The sequence below is a fragment of the Mytilus trossulus genome, chromosome 12 (assembly GCF_036588685.1).
Source record: "Mytilus trossulus isolate FHL-02 chromosome 12, PNRI_Mtr1.1.1.hap1, whole genome shotgun sequence".
In the NCBI taxonomy this organism is placed as follows: domain Eukaryota; kingdom Metazoa; phylum Mollusca; class Bivalvia; order Mytilida; family Mytilidae; genus Mytilus; species Mytilus trossulus.
The window spans coordinates 12,760,627-12,782,898 of NC_086384.1; the positions used below are offsets into that span (position 1 = coordinate 12,760,627).

Below are 22,272 nucleotides of genomic sequence, written 5' to 3' on the forward strand. Positions count from 1 at the left end.
GGGTAGGTGGAAGATTTTGTAAATCATTTTAGAAAATGTCCAATTTTATTTTTTTTAGAATATGTAAAATTTGGTGCTTTACATGTACAGTGGGGTCCCCGGTGTCCTCGCTGTCCGTGATATCACGCATACGCTGATTTTGTCATATCAACACAGTAACACAAACAAAATCGTTCTTGTTATTGTTTTAAACTTCCAAAGGGATAAAAAAGAATAAAATTGATAAGTTCAAGAGTAAATTAATAACTGCAATCCCGTGATTTTCAATATTTGACCAATTTCCATTAAAAAAATTACATCATCAGATAAAATTTGTTTTATTTAAGTCAAACTTATATCAGATTGAAATAATTTTTGCTGAGGCTGAGTAATTGCTCTGCATCCTTGGCAGTCTATTTGGTTCAAAAAAGCTATATTTTGTAGTATAAAATCTTTCCTTTATATAAAATTAGCTATTTTTGGAAGGCATGCGATAAATCACCGGACATTAAAGGAACTCTCAGAACAGGGGTTTCCCTAACTTTGGACACACATTGCACAAATTCTAGAGAATGAAACCATACAAACAGAAGATTTTAGGAAATACGAGTATGTTATGAAAGTGTTCACCCAATATTATTCAATTATTGGTTTTATCAGTTAAATGAAGTGAAGTCATAAGTCTTAGGTGCACAGATACACTGGACTGCACCGTAATATTCAAATTTCTGCAATATATCTATCTTACTTAAAATATCTATCAAATCATTTTCTGTGTAAAAACTTGTGTGTGTGTGACCGTGTTGACAATATTTAAGTGAAAAGTAAAAGCATTCTATTGCAAGATTCTAATGGAAACTAATTACATAAAAACTATGAAGCAATTAGAAAAAGAACCCTAAGATGTTAAAGTTAATAAATCTTGAAAAACTGCATCATCATGAGAAAAAATAAATTCAAATATATGTGCTTATCAAAAGAATCAGGTTCATTATGAATGAAATTAAACTCTGTATTTATGAGGGTCTGGATGAGATTTGCAGAAAAGGGAATAATTCATGGACAAAAAGTGGAGAATACAGGTAAAAAATAGACAAAAACAGATCATGACGAGGAAAAAATAAAGAATAGTGAAAATGACTTAAATATTTAAGGAATAAAGATTTGAAAGACCTCCATCCAGACCCCCATTTATGATACCCTGAGATATCAGTTAATTCGCCGGTTCATCACTTGGCAAGTTATTCTACAAATGGTTCTTGTAAATTTCTAAACAAATCAATTATTCAAGAGTGCCTTGCATAAATTCTGCAGCTTTTCATTGTTTTTATGAAATTGGTGCACGATAATGGAAATTTTTTGTGACTACGTATTATTTTAGGCATTTATAAATGTTATGTCCAAAATTAAAATAGTTACAAAAATTGTATTTTCTTTGGCAAAACCAGTTCTAAATGCCAATTATCTTTTAAAATTTAAATAAAATTTTCATACACAAGCCAACACAAAACATAACAAACTATAATCAATAACTTAACAAACTTCAAATATAAACTTAAAAAATAGATCTGGATAAAACTTCATTTTGGGTAGATTAATATGTTTGTCAAAACAGCAAATCAGATGCATTACTATAAAAATTCAACTTTGTGACAAGATCTCTAATCTAACCGGTCCTTGTGCATTCAAATTGAACTCTAATTACATTATACTCAAACTATGATTTGAATTAAGGAGGTAGACCTAGGTTAAGGGAAATAACTCTTAAAATCACCAGTACGTTTGTGTCAACCATTTTCATAAATATAATTCTAAGCTTCTATGTTACATAGATAATTTTCAATCTGTTTCAGGTAAATGCTTAAAATACGTTGATGAAACTTGACTTTTACAAACACACAACTGATTTAAAGAGTTATCTCCCTGAACCAATGTCTAACAAATTAAATCCCTAATTTTCTATATTCTATAATGTACTCAGGATAAACCTGATCAAAAGTAAATATCACATGTATAATAGGATTCTGTAAATTGTCAACACACGAGTCGTATAATTCAAAAGGATCACTGGGGTTTCTTGGTGGAGGTCGTACAAATGACGAACTTCCAGGAGCATAATCACCGGGTAATACTCGTACTACAAACATATGTTTCTTAACACCGAAATCTGTATAGCTATCAGCTGTTTTTGCATACTTGGCAAAGTAGCTTCCTTTACCATATTTATTTCCCGTCTTGCTTCCGCTAAATCTAAAATCAAATCCCTGCTTACTGATAGCGTTAATAAACTTTTCATTTGTCCCGTGGAATAATTCTAATTCAGCTATGTCTTCTTCTTTCTTCTTTCTTTTCATTTTCTCTCTTTTGCTACAAGTATAGAATCATTGATTTCACAATTTGTCTTTAAATAGTTTGTGTTCACAAATTTTCCACTTAAAAAAAGTCATCTACTCATTGGTCAATATCTGACAACCTAGAAGTGCTCATATGTTACAACTCATCATTGTTAGAGCTGTTGACCAAATATGAAGTCATTCTTTATCTGAGAGAAAAAGTAATCCTTGTTTTCAAAATTCCAATAGAAAACATACTTTATATAATTGTATAAATAAACCAATTTTTCAAGACGTTTCAGCCATTGGCCTTCTTCAGTTCTTTATTTTTCCTCTCAACTACATGGCTGACAGATGTAATGTCAGCCATGTAGTTGAGAGGGAAAATAAAGAACTGAAGAAGGCCAATGGCCAAAGTCTTGAAAAATTGGTTTATTTATACAATTATAGAAAAAGTAAGACAAAACTATTTGGTGAACAAACAGATGATCAGAGAGCGAGATTGACAGACAAGGTGAATGCAATATACCCTACGCTCCTATTTTTTTTTTTATATTTTACTAAAGAACATATGAGACTGTTATATTTTGACCTGTCAGGTTTTTATTGCACATTTCATCTTTTAGAATTTTTTGTTTAGATTTGCAAAGAGGAGGGTTTATGAAAATGTAAAACTGGTTTAACTACAACCTATTTTGTAGCTGTACCAAGTCAGACTATCTATTTTGCTTGATGTTGTTTGTATTAAATATTTGGTTCAAAACAAAATATCATTTTGAACTTAGATTAATAAACATAACTTTTCTCTGATTTTGTAGATGGGTACCAAACTAAACAACTGCTATGAACTGATTCAAAGTCTGGAGAACTTATCGGGGCCTTTTATAGCTGACTATGCGTATTGGGCTTTGCTCATTGTTGAAGGCCATATGGTGACCTATAGTTGTTAATGTTTGTGTCATTTTGGTCTTTTGTGGATAGTTGTCTCATTGGCAATCATACCACATCTTCTTTTTTATATTATGTTAAATTCGTGAGCTGCTGGCCTATTTTACATAAAAAAAGGCTAAAGAAATGGTAATAAAATCTTAATTCTGATAAATTTGTGATTCTTTAAAATAGGTATTTGAAGCTCCCCCATTCAATGCACATTACCATTTGGTTTTTGAGAGATGATATCATGATGACCTTGTGAGCTATGGTAACCAATTTAAAGATTTGACTAGCAGGTCATTCAACTACAAAGAAGGACATATTGAACAATATAATTTCATTATTCTAAAAATACATTTTATACATCCTGCTGGATATTACACATCTATCATCAATCAGTGTTTTATTTTTAAGCCTTAAACTTGTTGTACTGGTCTTGCATACACATATTATTGAATAGAACAGCCTTCATGGTCATTAAGGGTATACTTAGGTTCAAAATCAAAGTAGTTATATAAAATATAGATGAAACATACTATAACAGGAATTGCCAAAGCATTGGTAATACAACAGACACTGAAAACCGTTACCTCTAAGAATAAACCAAAAACATTACACTGAGCAACAACAGCACAACAATACAATCCAGATTGCCTGCTTCGTTACAATAGTTTTTGTTTAACCAATTGTTTGTGCCCACATGCCTACCCCTTTCTTATTTAAGGGACTGTAACTAAGGTAAGAAATAGAGTATTTCATCATAAACTTATAGCTTAGTCTGCTTACAAACCTAACAAAGTTAATCCAGAGTTCTCCATTTTCTATTCTCTTTATTTGTTCGATTTCAGCTGATGGTGGCATGGTTGCATAGAAAAACTTTTTCATCTTCTTATACTCATCACTTTTTTTAGAACATGTTACCTACAATTATAATGAAATTTAACTCACTTATTAATTCTGTCTTTTTAAGAAATTTGGAAACCACCTTTTGTATTTTTATATAGATATCAGTAGTGAAGCTAGGTCCACCTTCCTGCTTACCCTAAAAGATGGTGTTTTTTTACAAAAAAAATTATAATTGCTACAAATAAAATTGAGAATGGAAATGGGGAATGTGTCAAAGAGACAACAACCCGACCAAATGAAAAAAACACAACAGCAGAAGGTCACCAACAGGTCTTCAATGTAGCGAGAAATCCCCACACCCGGAGGCGTTGTATATAATACCGGGTTTCAAGCAAGAAATAAAAATAAAAAGTCCTTTCCACAATATTTGTTTGTGTTTGCTGCCATGTTTTCTTTTTCTTTTTTTTATAGAATAGAAGGTGTCTTTAGTCTTTTATTTTATTATTTCCTGTTTATAACAAATACAACTTTTGAATTTGGTGTTGCCTTGTTTGAACACTTTTTAAGTGTTTTAAATTGTAAGACTTTTTATAAAAATTGTCAACTTATTTTTGATAAAAAAAAACCCAGATTTTTCCATGAAAATACAGCAATTAATTTTTCTCTCCCAAATTACCATTACAAATAAATATATGTAGACAGGTTATTTTAAAATCAATTTTGAAGACATAGATTTTGATCTTGCTTTTATTGTAAGTTGATGGAAAAGGGAGTATTAAACTTTACATACCATGTGAAAATGATCGCTGATTTCTGCTGGACTTTTCTGTCTATCAAATGACCAATGGTGTGGTATATAAGACAGAGGGTCGTTGTCCAGTGGTGCATGAACAACTAATGATGTAGCTGTGGTCTTGGCATTCCCTGTGTCAGCTGATCTATAACACAAAAAAAAGAAATCTGTTATTTGCCTTTTAATGAAAACTTTTTTATTTTGTATTCATGCATTTACTACTAGAAAAAAGTTCAACAAAAAAGTAGAAAGTAGAGTTAAACAACTACATCTTTTAAATAATTGAAAAATGTAATGTCAGCCATGTAGTTTCGAGGAGAAATACAGAACTGAAGAAGACCAATGGCCGAAACGTCTTGAAAAATTAGTTTATTGATACAATTTACTACATATCAATCAAACAGTATTACAATATTACATATAAATATCAATACAAAGGTGATTTATAAGTTTCTGAAACTAACATTGGCATTCTGTTTTACAACTAGTGATTAGGAATTAAAACAGCATGCCAAGAGGGGGGCAGGACCTTTTATTAAGGGACCTCGGGATCAGATTTTTTTAAGCTCGTGATTTTGGGATTGACCCTTTTGGGATCAGGGATGTCTTTTTTCTAATTCGGGGGTGTCAGGATTTCTTTTTTTTTTAAATCAGGGACCTCAGGATTTCATGTTTTTCAGCTGGAGATTTCAGGATCAGGACCCCTCCGACACGACCCCACTCTGTCAAGTAATGAAAAGCAACAAAATTTGACTGTGTATGCTATCCATGACAACATTCAGCACTGCAAACAAAAATAAATGAAAAACTTTATTTTACATGTTGTTTTATGGTTATCGCTTAAAAAGATGATATAATATTAAAAGAATTTTTTAAATGTTTCTCTTTTTGTTATTCTGAAGTGTTGTACATGAATTGACTATGTATACTTTTTTAGCATGAAGATCTTCAACACTTCATCCAAACCATTCTCTAGTCAACACTCTTACACCCCTATACAATAACAAAAACAAGCATTTATATAAGACAGATATTAGAATTAATCTTAAACCTTCTATAATAAAGTGAAGAAGACTGAAAACTGCAAAAGATTTGACTGTGCCAAAACTATGATACTTAATAGATCAAAAGCTCACTTCAAGAAAATTATCAAACCAATATTTTAACTATTTTCAGTAGGCTGAGACAATTTTTCACTGAAAACTAGGATAAGGACTAGTGAAATTTTCATTAGAAACTAGGTTTTGGACTAGAGGGACAGATTGTAAAAGGTCATACTTCTTTTTCCTTTTTTCTATTTCTGCTGCCTGAACTAATGTTGGACGTCTTCTAACACTTCTTTCTGTCTTGTGGACTACATTTTTCTGTACCATTTTTTGGTAGTCCATGATATACTCATGGCCCATTGTTGCAAATTTCATCTGTCCTATTGGGTTTTCTTGGTAATGTTGCTCAAGACTTTCACTGTCAATCATGGCTTTGTATCCTGTCTCATTCTATTAAAAAAAATTACTAGTAGTTTCCAATAAATTGTAAATTCAATGAAATATTGTTTTAGACTAATGTCTTATGATTATCTGAATGATGTAATTTTGTATCTATAATATATTTTTTGTTATTTCAAATTAAAGAGACAAAATAAATAGCTTAATCATACCTCTTTCCTTTGGAAAATTGTTATTTTTCATTATTAGTCCCCATTAGTAAATGATTTTTAAAATTCATTCCATATAGACCTAAATTATCTCCCCTTTATTACATGTACTATCAACACTTTTATTGATATTTTGCGAAAAAAGTGAAATATTTCTCTAAACTAATCAGCACCCTATATTTTTAAGGTGGTTGGGGTTATTCCATTAAGGTTTTTTTCAGCTTGGTGATTCAATGAAGAATTTAACCCTGTTTTTTTATCTCCTTACTTAGAATTTAAAATATAAAAAAAATAGTTGTTCAGTTAGAAATACTGAATACCTTCGGTCCACCTTAAGGTGGTATGGGAGTCTAAAATAAAAATGATAGAATTTGTTCATACTTTGTCAAAATGTAGTATCTATTGATACATTATCAAAAATATTATAAAAATGATAGGTCACCGCGCATTTTCTCAAGCTACAGGTTGTGACAAAATGACAAATTTTGTATGGATTATACAGGAAAAAACACCATTTTGTGAATAAAAACTAAACAAAATGATAGAATTGTAAAATAAATTAGGAAAAGATTGCTTTCAGACAATGGTTTGAGAATATCAAAAGGAAAGATAGGGTCACCGTACGTTTTTTCCGGCTAAAAGACATAATAGGAAAAATTCATGTAGAGTCCTTCAGAAAATGCACTGTTATAGAGTTACCTCCCCATAAAATGCCAATTTGAAAAATATTCAAAAACAACCAAAATTAATCTACACTTGTAAAAATATTAATATTTCTAAGTTATATGCTTATAAATTGGTTCTTTTAAATGAAAATTCACATTAAATTCTGCATTCCTGCATTAAATTTTGATAACATGATAGAAAATATGGACCTTAGATTCTCTGTTTTTTACAATCCAAGATGGAGAAAGACACCCATACCACCTTAAGATGCAAAAGATAATGACTTTTGTTAATATTGGCTAATTAGAAAGATTCAACAATGGAAGATGTATTTTTTTTAATTTTTTTTTAATAAATGTACAAACAATTGTCTTCCAAGAGTTAGAAGGGCGCATATATAACTTAAAAGTTTGATAAAATTTATGAAATCCATTTTTTTCCTATTATTTTACTACCTAGGAAATTATTATGAATGTATAGGTACTGCATTTTTCAAGCAAAAACTAACCTGTCCTCCATAAATAATCCATTTATTTGTCTGGTCTTTCCAATACCACCTCCACTTAGTAGCTAATGGTTGGAACTTCTGTACGGCTGACGATTCTGTCGTGAGACGTCTAACTTCTAGTGTGGGTGAACCTTTCATCTCACCAATCATCTTACCAAAGTCAACTTGTAATACATGCTGTTTACTGAAAGACATAGGGTTGTAGAATATATTATAAACTTTAACAAGACTTGAATTCAAAGCAAACTTAGTTGTAAAGGCTTTAGCTTAAAAAAATCAACATAAATTCTGTTAAAATTACTGGAGCAAATGTATGGTATAATGCAATGTCCATTTGAGATCTAGAAATCTTCCAAACTCAATTACAAATGTACTAAAAATCTATATTTTACATTTAACTATTTTTTTTACAACAAACACTTTTATTGCTTAAAAAACTTCAGACTCCCTTTTGGCACAATGTTTTTTCAATAAAATACTTAAACATATATACCTAAATTGAATGTAACATTTTTCTTTTTCAACATCACTAAAGTTCATTTCAAGGTCAAAGCTCGCTGTTGATCTAAAATCAGTCCAATCTTCATCTGAAGTATCACCTTGCTGTCTAAATTGCCACTGATACATGGAATCTTTATGGTGTCTACGACAATTTTTACCGAATGCACATTTCCCTCGTAGATGGTAAATACATATTTCCATTGACATTGACTGTGTAGAAGGATCTGCAGTATCTATTTCAACAGCTAATGATAGATTGGTCATACCGCCTAAAAGGTTGGGATTGGAATTGAACCTTCAATGAAAATAAATAGAAAATATATATTCTGGTACAAAATTTTCAATTTTTTTTTAAATGTTAGTACCAGTACTTTTAAAAGTTAATAAATTGACTTTTCATGAGACTATGGAATGATCACTAATGATGGCAGCTAAAACTTACCATATTAAATACAAACAAATAAAATCAGAGCAGCAGTCTACCCAGTTAGCCACTAGTCTGATGCCCCAGACTATTAAAATTTCACTCAAACTAGTAAGTTTTTGCAAAACTTTGTATGAATCAAAAAGAAAAATGTCAGAATATTGGTCTTCAGACTAGTAGTTGAAAAAGTTTTTAGTGCAGACTGGAGCAGAACTCAGAAACAGACATAATTTTTGGAGAAAAAAAAATCTACTTAAACAGATTATAACTAAGTTGTAATGAAATTGACCTTCAAAGAAGAGATTGAAACATTTTTTGATACCCACTGATGCCACCTCATGTATCATGTGTTTATATCATATGCATTAAGAAATTGAGTTCATTCATAAGGTGCAGGTACACATGAAGTAAAGAGTGACTGAAAGGATTTTTAACCCAATTATTAATGGTAATAATTTTTTTTTTAAAGATAACTTATTTAGAGAAAAATAAAATACTTAATTTCAAAAAGATGGGGTATAAACATTTTAGGAAAAACACTGAAAAAACTAAATATCCATTCTGCTTATGTTTGGATGCTGTTTCAATGTCATTTACAAAACATCTAGATTTATGTTAACCATCTATACTGGAGAATTATGAAAAGCACACAAACCTTTTCATGTTTTGAAATCTTGATGTTGTTTGTCTTCCAGTAGATGACTGCACACTACCAGAGTCACTGTCATCTCCAAACTGTGATACTCCTATCTCTTGTAGGTCAGCTAAAACTTCCTTTGGACTTCTACGTGTACTTATACCATACTTTTCTAGAAGAGCTGTAATGAAGTATCATTTGTTCATTAAATAAAGGTACTGTTATTAATCTAATGGAGATTCACTTTAATTGATATCAATCATCTGGTTATAAAATTGATGGTAAATTAAATGTTTATTAAAGTGTCTGCAGAGGAATATATAATGCCATTACATGTCTCTGAATTTTTTTGTCTGCAATTCAAATGATAATTAATTATAATATAAAGTATACTTGTACAAGAAAACAAATTTCTGAAATAAAAGACCATAGACGAACACTGAATTACAAAATGTTTTATAAGTCATCTTTAAAAATTGCTAAAGCAATCGGTCATCAGTTATAAAAAACTTTGTAATCTTGTAGAACATGTGAAAAGGAAAATGCAATATAGCTTAAAATATAAATCATGTTTTTTTACCTTTGACCTGTTGGTTCAGAAGGTCATGACTCCTTCTACATCCCTTTCCAAATTTGCATGTCCCACTGATATAGAATCTACACAGGTGTAGAAAGGGACATGGCTGACCTCTAATTTCTTTAGTACATCCTTTTCCTACATTATAGAATTTACAAATCTGTGGCGTTGTCATCGGACATCTGCTCTTTACACTTCTGAAGAGGTTCCTTAAATCGTCCAATCTCAATTCATCCATATAATTATCCCTGAGCAATGTCTTGTTATGTGCTGTGGTTAGATCATGTCCAAATGCACAAACTTTTCCAGATTTAGCTACTTGACAGGAATTTGACAGTAAATAGAATTTACAAATGTGGAGTTTGTCACAAATAGGAGATCCTCTACATGTCCCACGACCTGAGCAATGTGTGGGACAAAGTTCTAATTTGGTCAAAGCACTGATAAAACTGTTTCTTCCATCTGTTTCAATTTCAAAATTCTTTGGATAACTTTTTAAAAATGGAATCAAAGATGCAGAGAATTTTCTTCCAAGACATTGTTCTATTGCAGCCTGTAAATTTTGTTCAGATTCTGTGTTTCCATTGGACGCTGACAAATATCGAACACATTGTTTAATGATTTGAACATCTGGGTTATCTGGTACGACTGGTGCCCTGTTTAACTGACTAGGGGGTATGAAGTAAGCCATGTTCTGTACAGATTCCTTTGTGATGATAGTTTTCTAATGGAATGTAAATCTATTTGACCTCTAGATCTGATAAACCAATGTCAAAGTCTTGTCAACTCATTATTACATTTGGTCTACATACAGGTACATCATGTACATTGACTGTTTTATTCTTACTACAATGAAAAAAAAATCTGGTTATAATATATTGTATGTTGTATTGACTTGAAAAAAACAAATCATATATAAATAAAGCATTCCTGAAGGTGACTGACCAACCAGTCTTTTGATTTATAGTACTCATACTTTTGTTATATATTAGTATGTATGGTCAGATTTTGTTTCTGTATGTAAGAGAGAGTTGTTCCCCTTTTGTCAGTATTTTGCATTTATGTTTGTGACGTCTTCTTTGTCTGGTTAAAATGTAGAAATGGAAGCTGATGTGTTTTTATGTGTCCGTATGTAACTGCCTCCATCCATGCTACCAGAGCTATTCCCCTAGTATGTAATACTTTTCACACTGACTGTTTAAATTTTACCTTGAACCAAGGACTTGTATAACACAAATCCTTGCTGGAACTTATTGATATGTTTGTACCTGATATAACTTATACTTATCTGCACTAAACTTAGACTTTAGTGAAAGTAAACTTAAATACAATATATATACTAACAAAATGTTCCAGAAAAAATTAAAACATATGCTAGATATGAATATTTACAGTGTGCATCTATCATTTTGTCTACGGAAAAAGTCAGCACATTTTTTATATTCATTTTTTAGCATGGTTAGTAAACCTACAAATATATATATGAAAAAAAAATAACAACTGATTAATAGATGAGTGATTGATCATGTTGATTGCTTAATCAATTCATTTTGTAAATACGAAAATGCAACACTCTATCAATCAAGAGTAGAAGATTTAAAACTATTTCAAATTTGATAAAAATAAAGATATGTAAATTTCAAAATTATGTATCTGAATCAAAACAAGTGTAGAAAATTTTAACATGATTAGTATATCATTAGTTAGTCTGAGATTACTGTCCAACTGTCCAAAGGCTAGCTGTTTTGCAAGACAAGCTGGGGACAAAGCAACTTGTCTGGAAAAACTAGTCAGTCAGACTACAGAGTAGAATACAGTGGCAGATCCAGAACTTTCGCTAAGGGGGGCCCGCTGACTGACCTAAGAGGGGGCCCGCTCCAGTCATGCTTCAATGATTCCCTATATAATCAACCAAATTTTTCCCACAAAAGAGGGGGCCCGGGCCCCCAGGCCCCCCCTGGATCGGCCTATGGAATAGAACTTATCATTAGTGTCATAAGTTTGTTTCTGAGAAAATCAGGATTATAGGTTACAATGTACCAAATAAAATTACATGGGCGCATCCATTTTATGAAGGGAACATGACATAGAGATAAAAATAGATGGCTCTCTGTGATTGGTTGTTATATCTTTTATATATTTTTCTTCTGGAAAGCTTTATGAATGAAGTTTCATGCAAGCACAAATTTGTCCTTAAAGTCATAAGAAACCTCAAATCAAAAAAAAATAATGCATATGTTTTTTATAACTCAATGGATAGTTTTCATTATAAAACTTAGGTACATATACTTTTTTCTGAAGAAAATTCTTTAATTTATTCATATTTAGAAGAAGTTTACTTTATTTGAATTGCTTCCTCCCAGCAAGCAATTCTCCCGACATATTTTCCGTATGCAAGGTGACCTCAGTGTGACCCATCTCGTAAAAATCCGGTGACCACAATACGCATGGATGTCCTTAAAATATACTATTATCTGAATTTACATGTTTAACACATGCTCAATTTCCATGCTTTTTTGTTTATTTTTCGTCAATTGTTGACAAACAGGTGACAATCGTTAAACTTCGGCTGACAAAGCACGAACTTTAATTACCTGCCATATTTTCACAACAACATTGACTGATTGAAAAAAAAATGACGATTATACGAAATTTACACGAAAAAAATGATAAATTCGAGCACAGAAGACTAAGTTAATGATGTTTGTATGCATTGGTTCAAGAATTGGAAGAACATTATTTTCCACCGGTCACTCGTTTCTTATGACTTTAAATGTATAGTATGAAGGGTCGGACATATTTTTTTATGTTGCTAAAAAATTATGAAAATTTTTCTGCGAAATCGTCAGATATCGTGAAAACCCCCAAAATTCACCAAGAAAAGCCATGGGACCATATACATGATATATATTTGAGTGCAGTAAAATCGCAAATAGATATCGAGCTTCAATTAGACAACAGCAGTTTTTCCATAATAAGTTTATTAGAAGCGCCTCTTCAGGAGATAATTGCTAAAAATAGCATTGCCGGCAATAGGCCCACCATTTAGTACTTTATATCCAAGATAAATGTTATCATTAAATAGAGTTATCCCTCTTTGTGCTGGTTCTTTCCTCCCCATATAAATTAGTAGTCCAAATAATTATGACGTCTTGAAAGGCTATTATAATTTTTTTCTTTGACGCCTTACATCAACGTCGAAGTAAGGCGTCAAAGAAAAAAATTATAATAGCCTTTCAAGACGTCATAATTATTTGGACTAATAAATTAGGTGCCTGTAAATAATGCTCAATCATTTATTAATCAGTTTGAATACTTCTATGAATGTCACTATGCTTGAATAAAGTGTGCACATTATTTATGTGGTTTGTATTCATGTTTGCTCTACTTAAGCAGAACACTGAGCCCTGGAATGGGAAATAAAAATATTTTTTTATGTGTCATCACTTGTTTCTCTATTCTTTAGTTTGATATAAACATATACTGTGTGACTGTCATCCATTTGGTCTTTCATGATATAAAAAAATGATGGAAAACATGTTTATATTGAAAAAGTATTCAACCTCATACCTACTTGTAAATTTAGGCTTTTCACATTTTATTTCCAGAATCGAAAATGAAAGTAGAATTATTTCTAAATATTTATCAAACACGGTGTTATTTCCGGATTTAAGTTTCTGTACAAAATGTTACCCCCTTTTAGAGTTTTACACTTGAACAGCTAGTGATTATCAATAATCATAATTACATAGTATGATTTAATCATTAATGTGATTGTAATGAGCTCTATGATAATCTCTGATTAGGAAAAATTAAATATTAACATTAGTTTTATCATTTCCCTCCCCTTACCGTGTGGTATCTTTTGTGATTTTGCAGTGGACAGCTGTGATACAACATAAACATTTTATAATTCTTAAACATGTCTCTTGAACTTGATCTTTTAGACGAGGAATACAGTTCAGTGGGAAATGATACCCCTAGTTTACAGATGTCAAATGAACTAAGTCGCTCAATACGTATCGGAAATCTACCATCAAGTGTCAAAAATTGGACAACAAAACATGCAGAATTGCTTAATGTTTATTATGAAAAAGAATATATAAATGATCCATTAGATGTTCTAGAAAGAATTCCAACATTACAACCGTTCAGTAGAGAGCAACATCATTTTACAGACAGTTTAAAGTCATCCTTGCAGTTTAATGCATCATACAAAACATTTGACGAAACCTACAATTTTTACACAATAGAAAACGGAATGAAGAAAGAGTTGGAGAATACCATTTGTAAAGTGAACAAAAATTCTGAACATGATAGGTATACGCCAATAGCACTTGCAAAATGATAACACATAGAGCTCCTAATCACTTCAAACATTAAACATCTTAAATGCGATAATATTTTTTTCTTTTCTGAGATACACACTGGACTACGTTGTATCTCAAATTATATAGACAGATTACATGTTAGAGGGGGACCTAGGGTGCTCAGACCCCACCTGACTCTTCTTTGTAGAAAAATTCATTTTTTAATTGTATTGATCATATTATATACATGTAGGCAATTACACTAAAACATGACTGGAGTTGGCCCTCATTAAGTGCAGTCTGTGGTCCCCTTATGAAAATTTCTAGATCAGCCACTGAATTGTTTAAATTGTGCTTGATATATAATTATAATTGTCATTTCTTCATATGGTTCTAAACTATTTCATGGTATTTGGAGTTTGTTGTACATACATGACATGTGCAGTTCTGATTGTTACACCCTAAGCTAATGATCATGATAAAACATGTAAATGATATCTTATGTTTATATCTATGCATGCTATGTGTAAGCTTAGTCTAAGGTACTTCTTTATCTCTGAAAAAAAAACCAATATATATTACTAGTCCAAATAATTATGACATCTGGCAAAGCTATTTTTTTTTTTTCTGGGACGCCTTCCTACGACCCAGAAAAAACAAGTGAAACTGCGAGCTACTGCTCACTGATGATACCCCCGCTGCAAGTGGATAATATTAATAGTGTAAAAATATGCAAGTGTTTTCGGTAAACAGGAAGTTGTCGAGTGATGAATCTGAAAACGCATCATAGGTATAGCTGACTTATACAAATCCTGAAACCAAATTTCAGAAATCCTTGTATTGTAGTTCCTGAGAAAAATGTGACATAATTTTCAACTTGGCTATCATGTGTAAAATCATTCAAGTGTTCGGTAAACTGGAAGTTGTCAAGTGATCAATCTAAAAACGCATCACATGGTATAGCTGACTTAGATAAACCCTGAAACCAAATTTCAGAAATCCTTGTATTGTAGTTCTTGAGGAAAATGCGACGAAAAATATTCATGGGATGGACGGACTGACTGACGGACTGACAGAAGGACAGACAGAGGTAAAACAGTATAACCCCCCCTTTTTTAAAGCGGGGGTATAAAAATAGCCTTGCCAGACATCATTATTATTTCCACTAATATGATACTTACTTTTGACAGTTACATGTAGAAATGTATTAAAGTACCAGAGTGTTTATTTCAAGTCTTTAGTGAAAAGAATATACAGGGGCCAGATGAAGGATGCCCCTGGGTGCGAGAGTTTCTCGCTACATTGAAGACCCATTAGTGGCCTTTCGGCTGATGTCTGCTCTATGGTCAGGTTGTTGTTGCTTTGAAACATTCCCCATTTCCATTCTCAATTTTTTACTCAACTTTAAGAATCATTCATGTGTCATTATAGGCTTAAGCTGTCAAAATGTGTGCAATATTTTAAATTTTAAAAACTGACATTTTCAACCTACATGTACACAAATGTATCTATATACTTTTTCATTTTCAGATTCATCAAATTCAAGGTGTCTAGATTTTTGAAATGTCTACACAGATTTATGGTCGATATGGAATCTCTACGGAAGAATTATGAAGAATTCAAAGGAAACTTTAAACATCTTCTTGGTAGTTTTGTGGAAATGTGTTGTATGGAAGTTTTGTAAGTTTAAACTTAGATTAGAGAAGTTGACTTAAAATGAATTTGACTGTTATATTTAGATCCCTTTTTGTTATAAAAGTCTTCACCTGCTTCAGGTCTATACTATGAGGTGTGCTGTCCAATATTAAAGGGACCAGAGTAACAGACAATTGGTCATATTATATTATATATTTTTATTATATCACATTACCTGCTTCATTTGCTTTAATATTTTATATCAATCAATTAAATCAAAATCAATCATATTATGTACTTTGTTTAACCTATTTTTAAGTTACTTTACATTATGTTTGAAAATTATGTTGTAATTATTCTGCTCATTTTGGGCGCCGTTATTGGCAAATAAAATATTTGTTTGTTTGTCTAATATACATCATAGGCTTTCAAATTTTTGGCTTTGATCATGAGCATTCCTGAAAAAGAGATTAAACCAGAAAAATACATCAATCAGAATAAAAATATATAAAGTGTTATTTTCATATTCATTAAATAATTTATTTTTTTTATACATAGGGCTATGATCATGACAAGTCAATAGCAAACTATTGATAGGAAATTATTAATTATTAAAATGATTACCAAAATTATTTTAATGCATAAATGAGTAAAATAATAATAAATAGAAATAAGCAGTACTGCCGCTTAGTGTATGAAAAATAAACTTATTACGTTAAAAATTAAACATATTAAATAGATTTTAGTAACTTTTAGAAAAAAATTCCACACAGTTTTATTATCTCCCTTGAAAATTTATTATTTTAGAAAAATATGAGCAGATAGACATGATAGATCACATACCAAAATAAAGAAAGATTTATTTCTTGCATATAAATTAAAGTAATCATGGTAATCAAGTCTTTTGCTCTTTATTCTATGACACATTTATGTGATGCCATATGTTCATTCTTCATTTAAGGTTTCATTAACATATATATGGCAACTACACCTACATAAACATTGATACATCTTTAAAACTGTTAAAATGCTGACTCTTTGTCTTAGACCAATCATGCAAGTTAAATATTGGCAACATTCAGCAAAAGATTTTTGCAGTGGCCTAATCTGAGTAATAGATAGTAATAAGATATACAAATTTTATATGTGAGGACGTAAATTTAGAACAAAGGTTGTATTTTTAGGGAATGCTCAGATACCTCTCAGTCTGTCTGGAGAAATTTACAAGGAACCAAGACAGTAGTATCAAAACCAGACCTTTGTTTGTATAAATCAGGACTAGAGGATTTCTTATTACTGGATGATGAAGTAGTAGTACCTGTTACTGAGGTAAATATACAATTTAAACTGGAGGGTGTCTGTAAGGGGGACAAGCAGGACTAGAAGATTTTATATTACTGGATGATGAAGTGGTAGTACCTGTTACTGAGGTAAATATACCAATTAAACTAAAGTGGTAGGGATTTAACTAGGGATCAGTAATAGACAAGGCAGGGGTTTGGAACCAGAGGACTGAGGACCACAGGTTAATACTTTGTTACATCGTTTTTTGTCATTTCATATTTACTAGGTATACTGCATTAGGCTACCAAAGACGACTGACAGATAGTTGCCTCAAATTTTATACGGTCAAACATGTATCCATTTACAATTGGATACATGTTTGATGGTAGAAATAGAGGGACAAATGTGTGTAGTCAACACCTCATTAGAAATAAAGTTAAACTGAAGTGGGCTAAAGATGGGGTTGGGGGATCATATTACTGGATGTTACTGAGGTAAAGTGCCAACTACTTAAACTGGAAGACAGGAATTAGCAACAAAATATTTTTCATGTCAAGAACACTCGGTAAAGACTTATAAAATTTTGTTATTTTTATGATTAACAAAATGTAATTTGTGTCATCAATATCTACTTAATAGATTTTTCTTGCCTTAAGAAAACACAAGGGATTGCATGAGAGCTTTACAATCAGGACACTATCTTTAGTTTTCTATGCAAATTTATTATAATTTAATGCTTTTCTTTACCCCATGATAGTGTATGTCCCTCTAAACCATCAACCTGCAGATTTCTGTTTTTTAGTTTTAGAAAACTTGTTTACTTAAAAAAAGCTTCGATATGATTTAAGTACTAAAAAAGGGGGATTTCAGTTTCAGATTAAAAAGCAATTAATTTATTTTTCTTTTATACCTAACAGGTGAAATTAAGTCCTGAGCCTTTACAAATGAGATCAAAAGAAATTAATTCAACCTTCAACCCAGCATGTACAGATGACAAGGCGAAATCTCAACTAGAGTTAGACTTCAATGAAGATATCCTAGGCCTACATGCAGGCACACTTTTGTTAGATCTAGATAGATATTGTTTGAAGAAAACAGTGTATATTGATGACGATTATGTGATGAGAATGCCAGGGATTATGTTTAAAGGAACACAGGTAATTTAAGTAACAAATCTTAAGGGGAATGTAGGTTAGCTTTACATTGTCCACTGTATGTTAATTTAGAAGGTTCCTTAAAAAAAGAAATGAAGCATTTTAATTTTTGTTTAAGGAAATGATTCATTGAATTACCACTTTCTGGTAGTACAAGTACATAATATCTTCTTGTTGGCATATGATCTTGTAAGAATGCTGTTGTCTTTTAATAATTTGAGTTTTTTTAAGAACAAATGGAAGTTGCAGTTCAAATTGCAGAGTTTTTAGATTGTGTCAGTTTTTTTCAGAGTTATCTCCCATTTTTCAAGAAACTAAATGGAATTGTTAGATGATCTTTGATTTTTTTTAACATTTTTTAGCTCACCTGGCCCGAAGGGCCAAGTGAGCTTATGCCATCACTTGGCGTCTGTTGTCGTCCGTCGTCCGTCGTCTGTCGTCGTCTTCTGTCGTCGTAAACTATTTCAAGAATCTTCTCCTCTGAAACTACTGGGCCAAATACTTCCAAACTTTAACTGAATGTCCCTTAGGGTATTTAGTTTATAAATTGTATCCGAAGTTTTGATCTATCAACAAACATGGTCGCCATTGCTAAAAATAGAACATAGGGGTCAAATGCAGTTTTTGGCTTATAACTCAAAAACCAAAGCATTTAGAGCAAATCTGACATGGGGTAATATTGTTTATCAGGTCAAGATCTATCTGCCCTGAAATTTTCAGATGAATCAGACAACCCGTTGTTGGGTTGCTGCCCCTGAATTGGTAATTTTAAGAAAATTTTGCTGTTTTTGGTTATTATCTTGAATATTATTATAGATAAAGATAAACTGTAAACAGCAATAATGTTCAGCAAAGTAAGATTTACAAATAAGTCAACATGACGGAAATGGTCAGTTGACCCCTTTAGGAGTTATTGCCCTTTATAGTCAATTTTTAACCATTTTTCGTAAATCTTAGTAATCTTTTACAAAAATCTTCTCCTCTGAAACTACTGGGCCAAATACTTCCAAACTTTAATTGAATGTTCCTTAGGGTATCTAGTTTGTAAATTGTATCCAAAGTTTTGATCTATCAACAAACATGGTCGCCATTGCTAAAAATAGAACATAGGGGTCAAATGCAGTTTTTGGCTTATAACTCAAAAACCAAAGCATTTAGAGCAAATCTGACATGGGGTAATATTGTTTATCAGGTCAAGATCTATCTGCCCTGAAATTTTCAGATGAATCAGACAACCTGTTGTTGGGTTGCTGCCCCTGAATTGATAATTTTAAGGAAATTTTGCTGTTTTTGTTTATTATCTTGAATATTATTATAGATAGAGATAAACTGTAAACAGCAATAATGTTCAGCAAAGTAAGATCTACAAATAAGTCAATTTGACCAAAATTGTCAATTGACCCCTTAAGGAGTTATTGCCCTTTAAAGACTTTTTTCACAATTTGTTCATCATGTTGACTTACTTTAAAAAATCTTCTCCTCTGAAACTGCTGTATCAATTTCAGCCAAACTTAGGCTAAATGAGTTTCAGAGTATCTAGTATAAATTTTATATTTTATTTTCTTGTATGCTTTTGAAGAAAATAGGACGATCCAAAGAACATTTAAATAAATTGAAAAGCCAAAATAATCATTGATGAGAGATTTAACTAAAAGAATTAAGGTGAGCGATTCAGGCTCTTGAGAGCCTCTTGTTTCACTGTGAGTTTCTTTTTATAAGATGAATCAATAATACGTCCTATATAGTCAAAGTCATAGATGTATAGTTTATTTTCAAATGTAATTGTCCACAATGGTTAAACAGGTAGTAGCTACAATTTTCATTAAAATTATATTTTAAATCTACATGCCAAATTTTGTGGAAAAAGATGAATAAGTATGATTAAGACATTAACTGGTTACTTTCCATTTAGCATTAAGAAGCTGTTTAACATTAAACATACATGTGAATTTATATTTTATCTATAGATAATAATTCGATGTAAAGCCAACCCTTATTCATATAACATATCTCTGACCTTAATTCCTCAGTTCCCAATGCGCAATCGCACATTATGCCTCGAAGTGAAAATGGTTGACCAGAGAAATGTTATCACGAAAATGGAATGTTAATTTACAGTTTCTGCGAGAAAAGAAACAAAAAAGAGGTGCAGACAAGTCATTGTAAATTGGAAATAAATAACGACAGTGAAATCGGTCAATAAAATCACTTAAAATACCAGCTATGCAAGGCAAAGTCAAACAGAAGTAGCCGACGGTAAATGCATAATGTTTACATTTCTAAAATATTCCAGATCACATGAAAATAAATCGTGATGTGTTCATTATTGCCGAAAATATGTTTATAAACTTAATGGCAGTGATCTCCTACTCTAGAAGAAATTAGAAATCAACTTCTTACAACTTAATATTATTCTTCAAGTGTATCCCTCATGAAGGCCCCGATTCAACACACAAACACAGTATCGGCATTGTTTGGTCATGCAAAGGAATAACAAGTGTTATTGGAGAATCTTAGGTTGAAATGTTAGGCAGGTTTTTGTTATATTTTTTATTAACATAATTTAATAAATGCTATAGATTAGAACTGTTACAATTAGTTTTAGGCTACATGTATTTGATGAAAGTGCAAAAAACGAATTTTATTGATTATACAATATATATGAATAAGGTTTTGAAAATTGGTTGATGAACATAATCATTAAAGATATGAAAGTTCTGAACCACAGGAAAACTGCTGGTATGCTGTTTGTGGTTCAAGTATACACCCATCATAAAATCTATTAAAATAATTAAGGAATGACTGTAATATTTTTTCTGTCTATGAAGAAATAACGTAAAAAAACCACTGAATATATTGCACGTAGCAGGTTATTTAACAGTGTACACCACATATTTTATGTTATTACAAATAGACAGAAAAAATATTACAGTCATTTCTTATAATTTAATTCTAAATTTCATTTTAAACAGAAGAAAACCATGAAAAAACACTGATGACGTCACGGTCACATGACTAAATTATGTCTATGGGCTGAAAACAAAATAACATCAGCCAATTAGAAGACTTGTTACATCCAAAATTAAATTATTAATGAATCAACAGTATTTATACTACCTGTTCAAGTATTGTATTGCATTCTAACAGGTAATGATACTAAAATGAACTTAGAGAGAATTGATCATCATTCCTGAATTTCTCTTATTTACAATTTCAGGTTTTATTTACATTACTAGAAATGAATAGATCCCATCACAGAAAGCTGAGATATAGTGAAGACCTAGATAATGAGAAAGATCTGGCTAAAATTTATTACTCTAGGCCATTAGACATATTGGTTGAGAAAGATCGATGTACACTTATAGAAAGTTTCATGAGATTAAACAACATATAGTGACAATTATTAAAAGTATCTGACAATGTTGACAAGGATCATTTAGTAAAAATAACCACATGTAAACAATAAGATGGAATCTAGAACATGTTTGTGTGAATGGAATTCTTGTTGTGGTCAGTTAAAAATCATCCCTCAACTGAAAAAGGAATTCATGGAATAGAAACAGGATTTTTAAAAAACTATTGCCATATTTTGTGCTAACCTTTTTTTGCAAATGGAAAAAAGTATATATTTTCTAAAGATTCCAACACAATCATTGGTTTGAGCCTTGATTTTAATTTAAACTTGTTTCCTATAGATTAATACACTTTGTAATTTCATTACATTATAATCTGTTATTTGTGATAGCTGTTTGATAGCAAGAATAAAAATATCTTCCAATAGGGCCCATTTAGATCAAAGAATTATATTTCATTTCCTTACGAATAGATATATGGATGCTTTGATTGCTGCCTTAAGTCCAGCAGCCAATGTTACATGCATATTTAGGATGAGAACATGTGGCATCTACCTTTCAAAGCTAAGCATGACTAAAGAACCAATGGTGCTTTAAATAGCATTTGACAGCAATATAAATCTGGTAAGCTGGACTTAAAGTCTATTTTATATGCTGTAGTATCTGCTCTAGTTGCTACCCCAAT

The 22,272-nt window shown here is 31.3% G+C and overlaps 2 protein-coding genes across 3 annotated transcripts; one reads left to right on the plus strand and one right to left on the minus strand.

Moving 5' to 3' along the window:
• Positions 1–1,922: 1,922 nt before the first annotated feature.
• LOC134692090 (zinc finger CCCH-type antiviral protein 1-like) lies at positions 1,923–13,478 on the minus strand. Of its 2 annotated transcripts, none has more exons than XM_063552468.1 (9): positions 13,426–13,478; positions 9,855–10,697; positions 9,293–9,455; positions 8,206–8,508; positions 7,713–7,896; positions 6,163–6,380; positions 4,882–5,029; positions 4,036–4,166; positions 1,923–2,346 (listed from the first exon to the last, which is right to left on the minus strand). In XM_063552468.1, the coding sequence occupies exons 2-9, from the start codon at positions 10,540–10,542 to the stop codon at positions 1,923–1,925; spliced, it is 2,259 nt and encodes a 752-aa protein (XP_063408538.1). In that variant the 5' UTR covers positions 10,543–10,697; positions 13,426–13,478. The 2 variants fall into 2 exon arrangements, with proteins under 2 accessions (XP_063408538.1, XP_063408537.1); XM_063552467.1 differs by having other exon boundaries at positions 13,422–13,478.
• A 236-nt stretch (positions 13,479–13,714) lies between these two features.
• Positions 13,715–22,025, plus strand: LOC134693056 (uncharacterized). The gene is made up of 5 exons (XM_063553758.1): positions 13,715–14,171; positions 15,692–15,841; positions 16,981–17,125; positions 17,998–18,237; positions 21,452–22,025. The coding sequence occupies exons 1-5, from the start codon at positions 13,774–13,776 to the stop codon at positions 21,626–21,628; spliced, it is 1,110 nt and encodes a 369-aa protein (XP_063409828.1). The 5' UTR covers positions 13,715–13,773; the 3' UTR covers positions 21,629–22,025.
• The last annotated feature ends 247 nt before the right edge of the window (positions 22,026–22,272 follow it).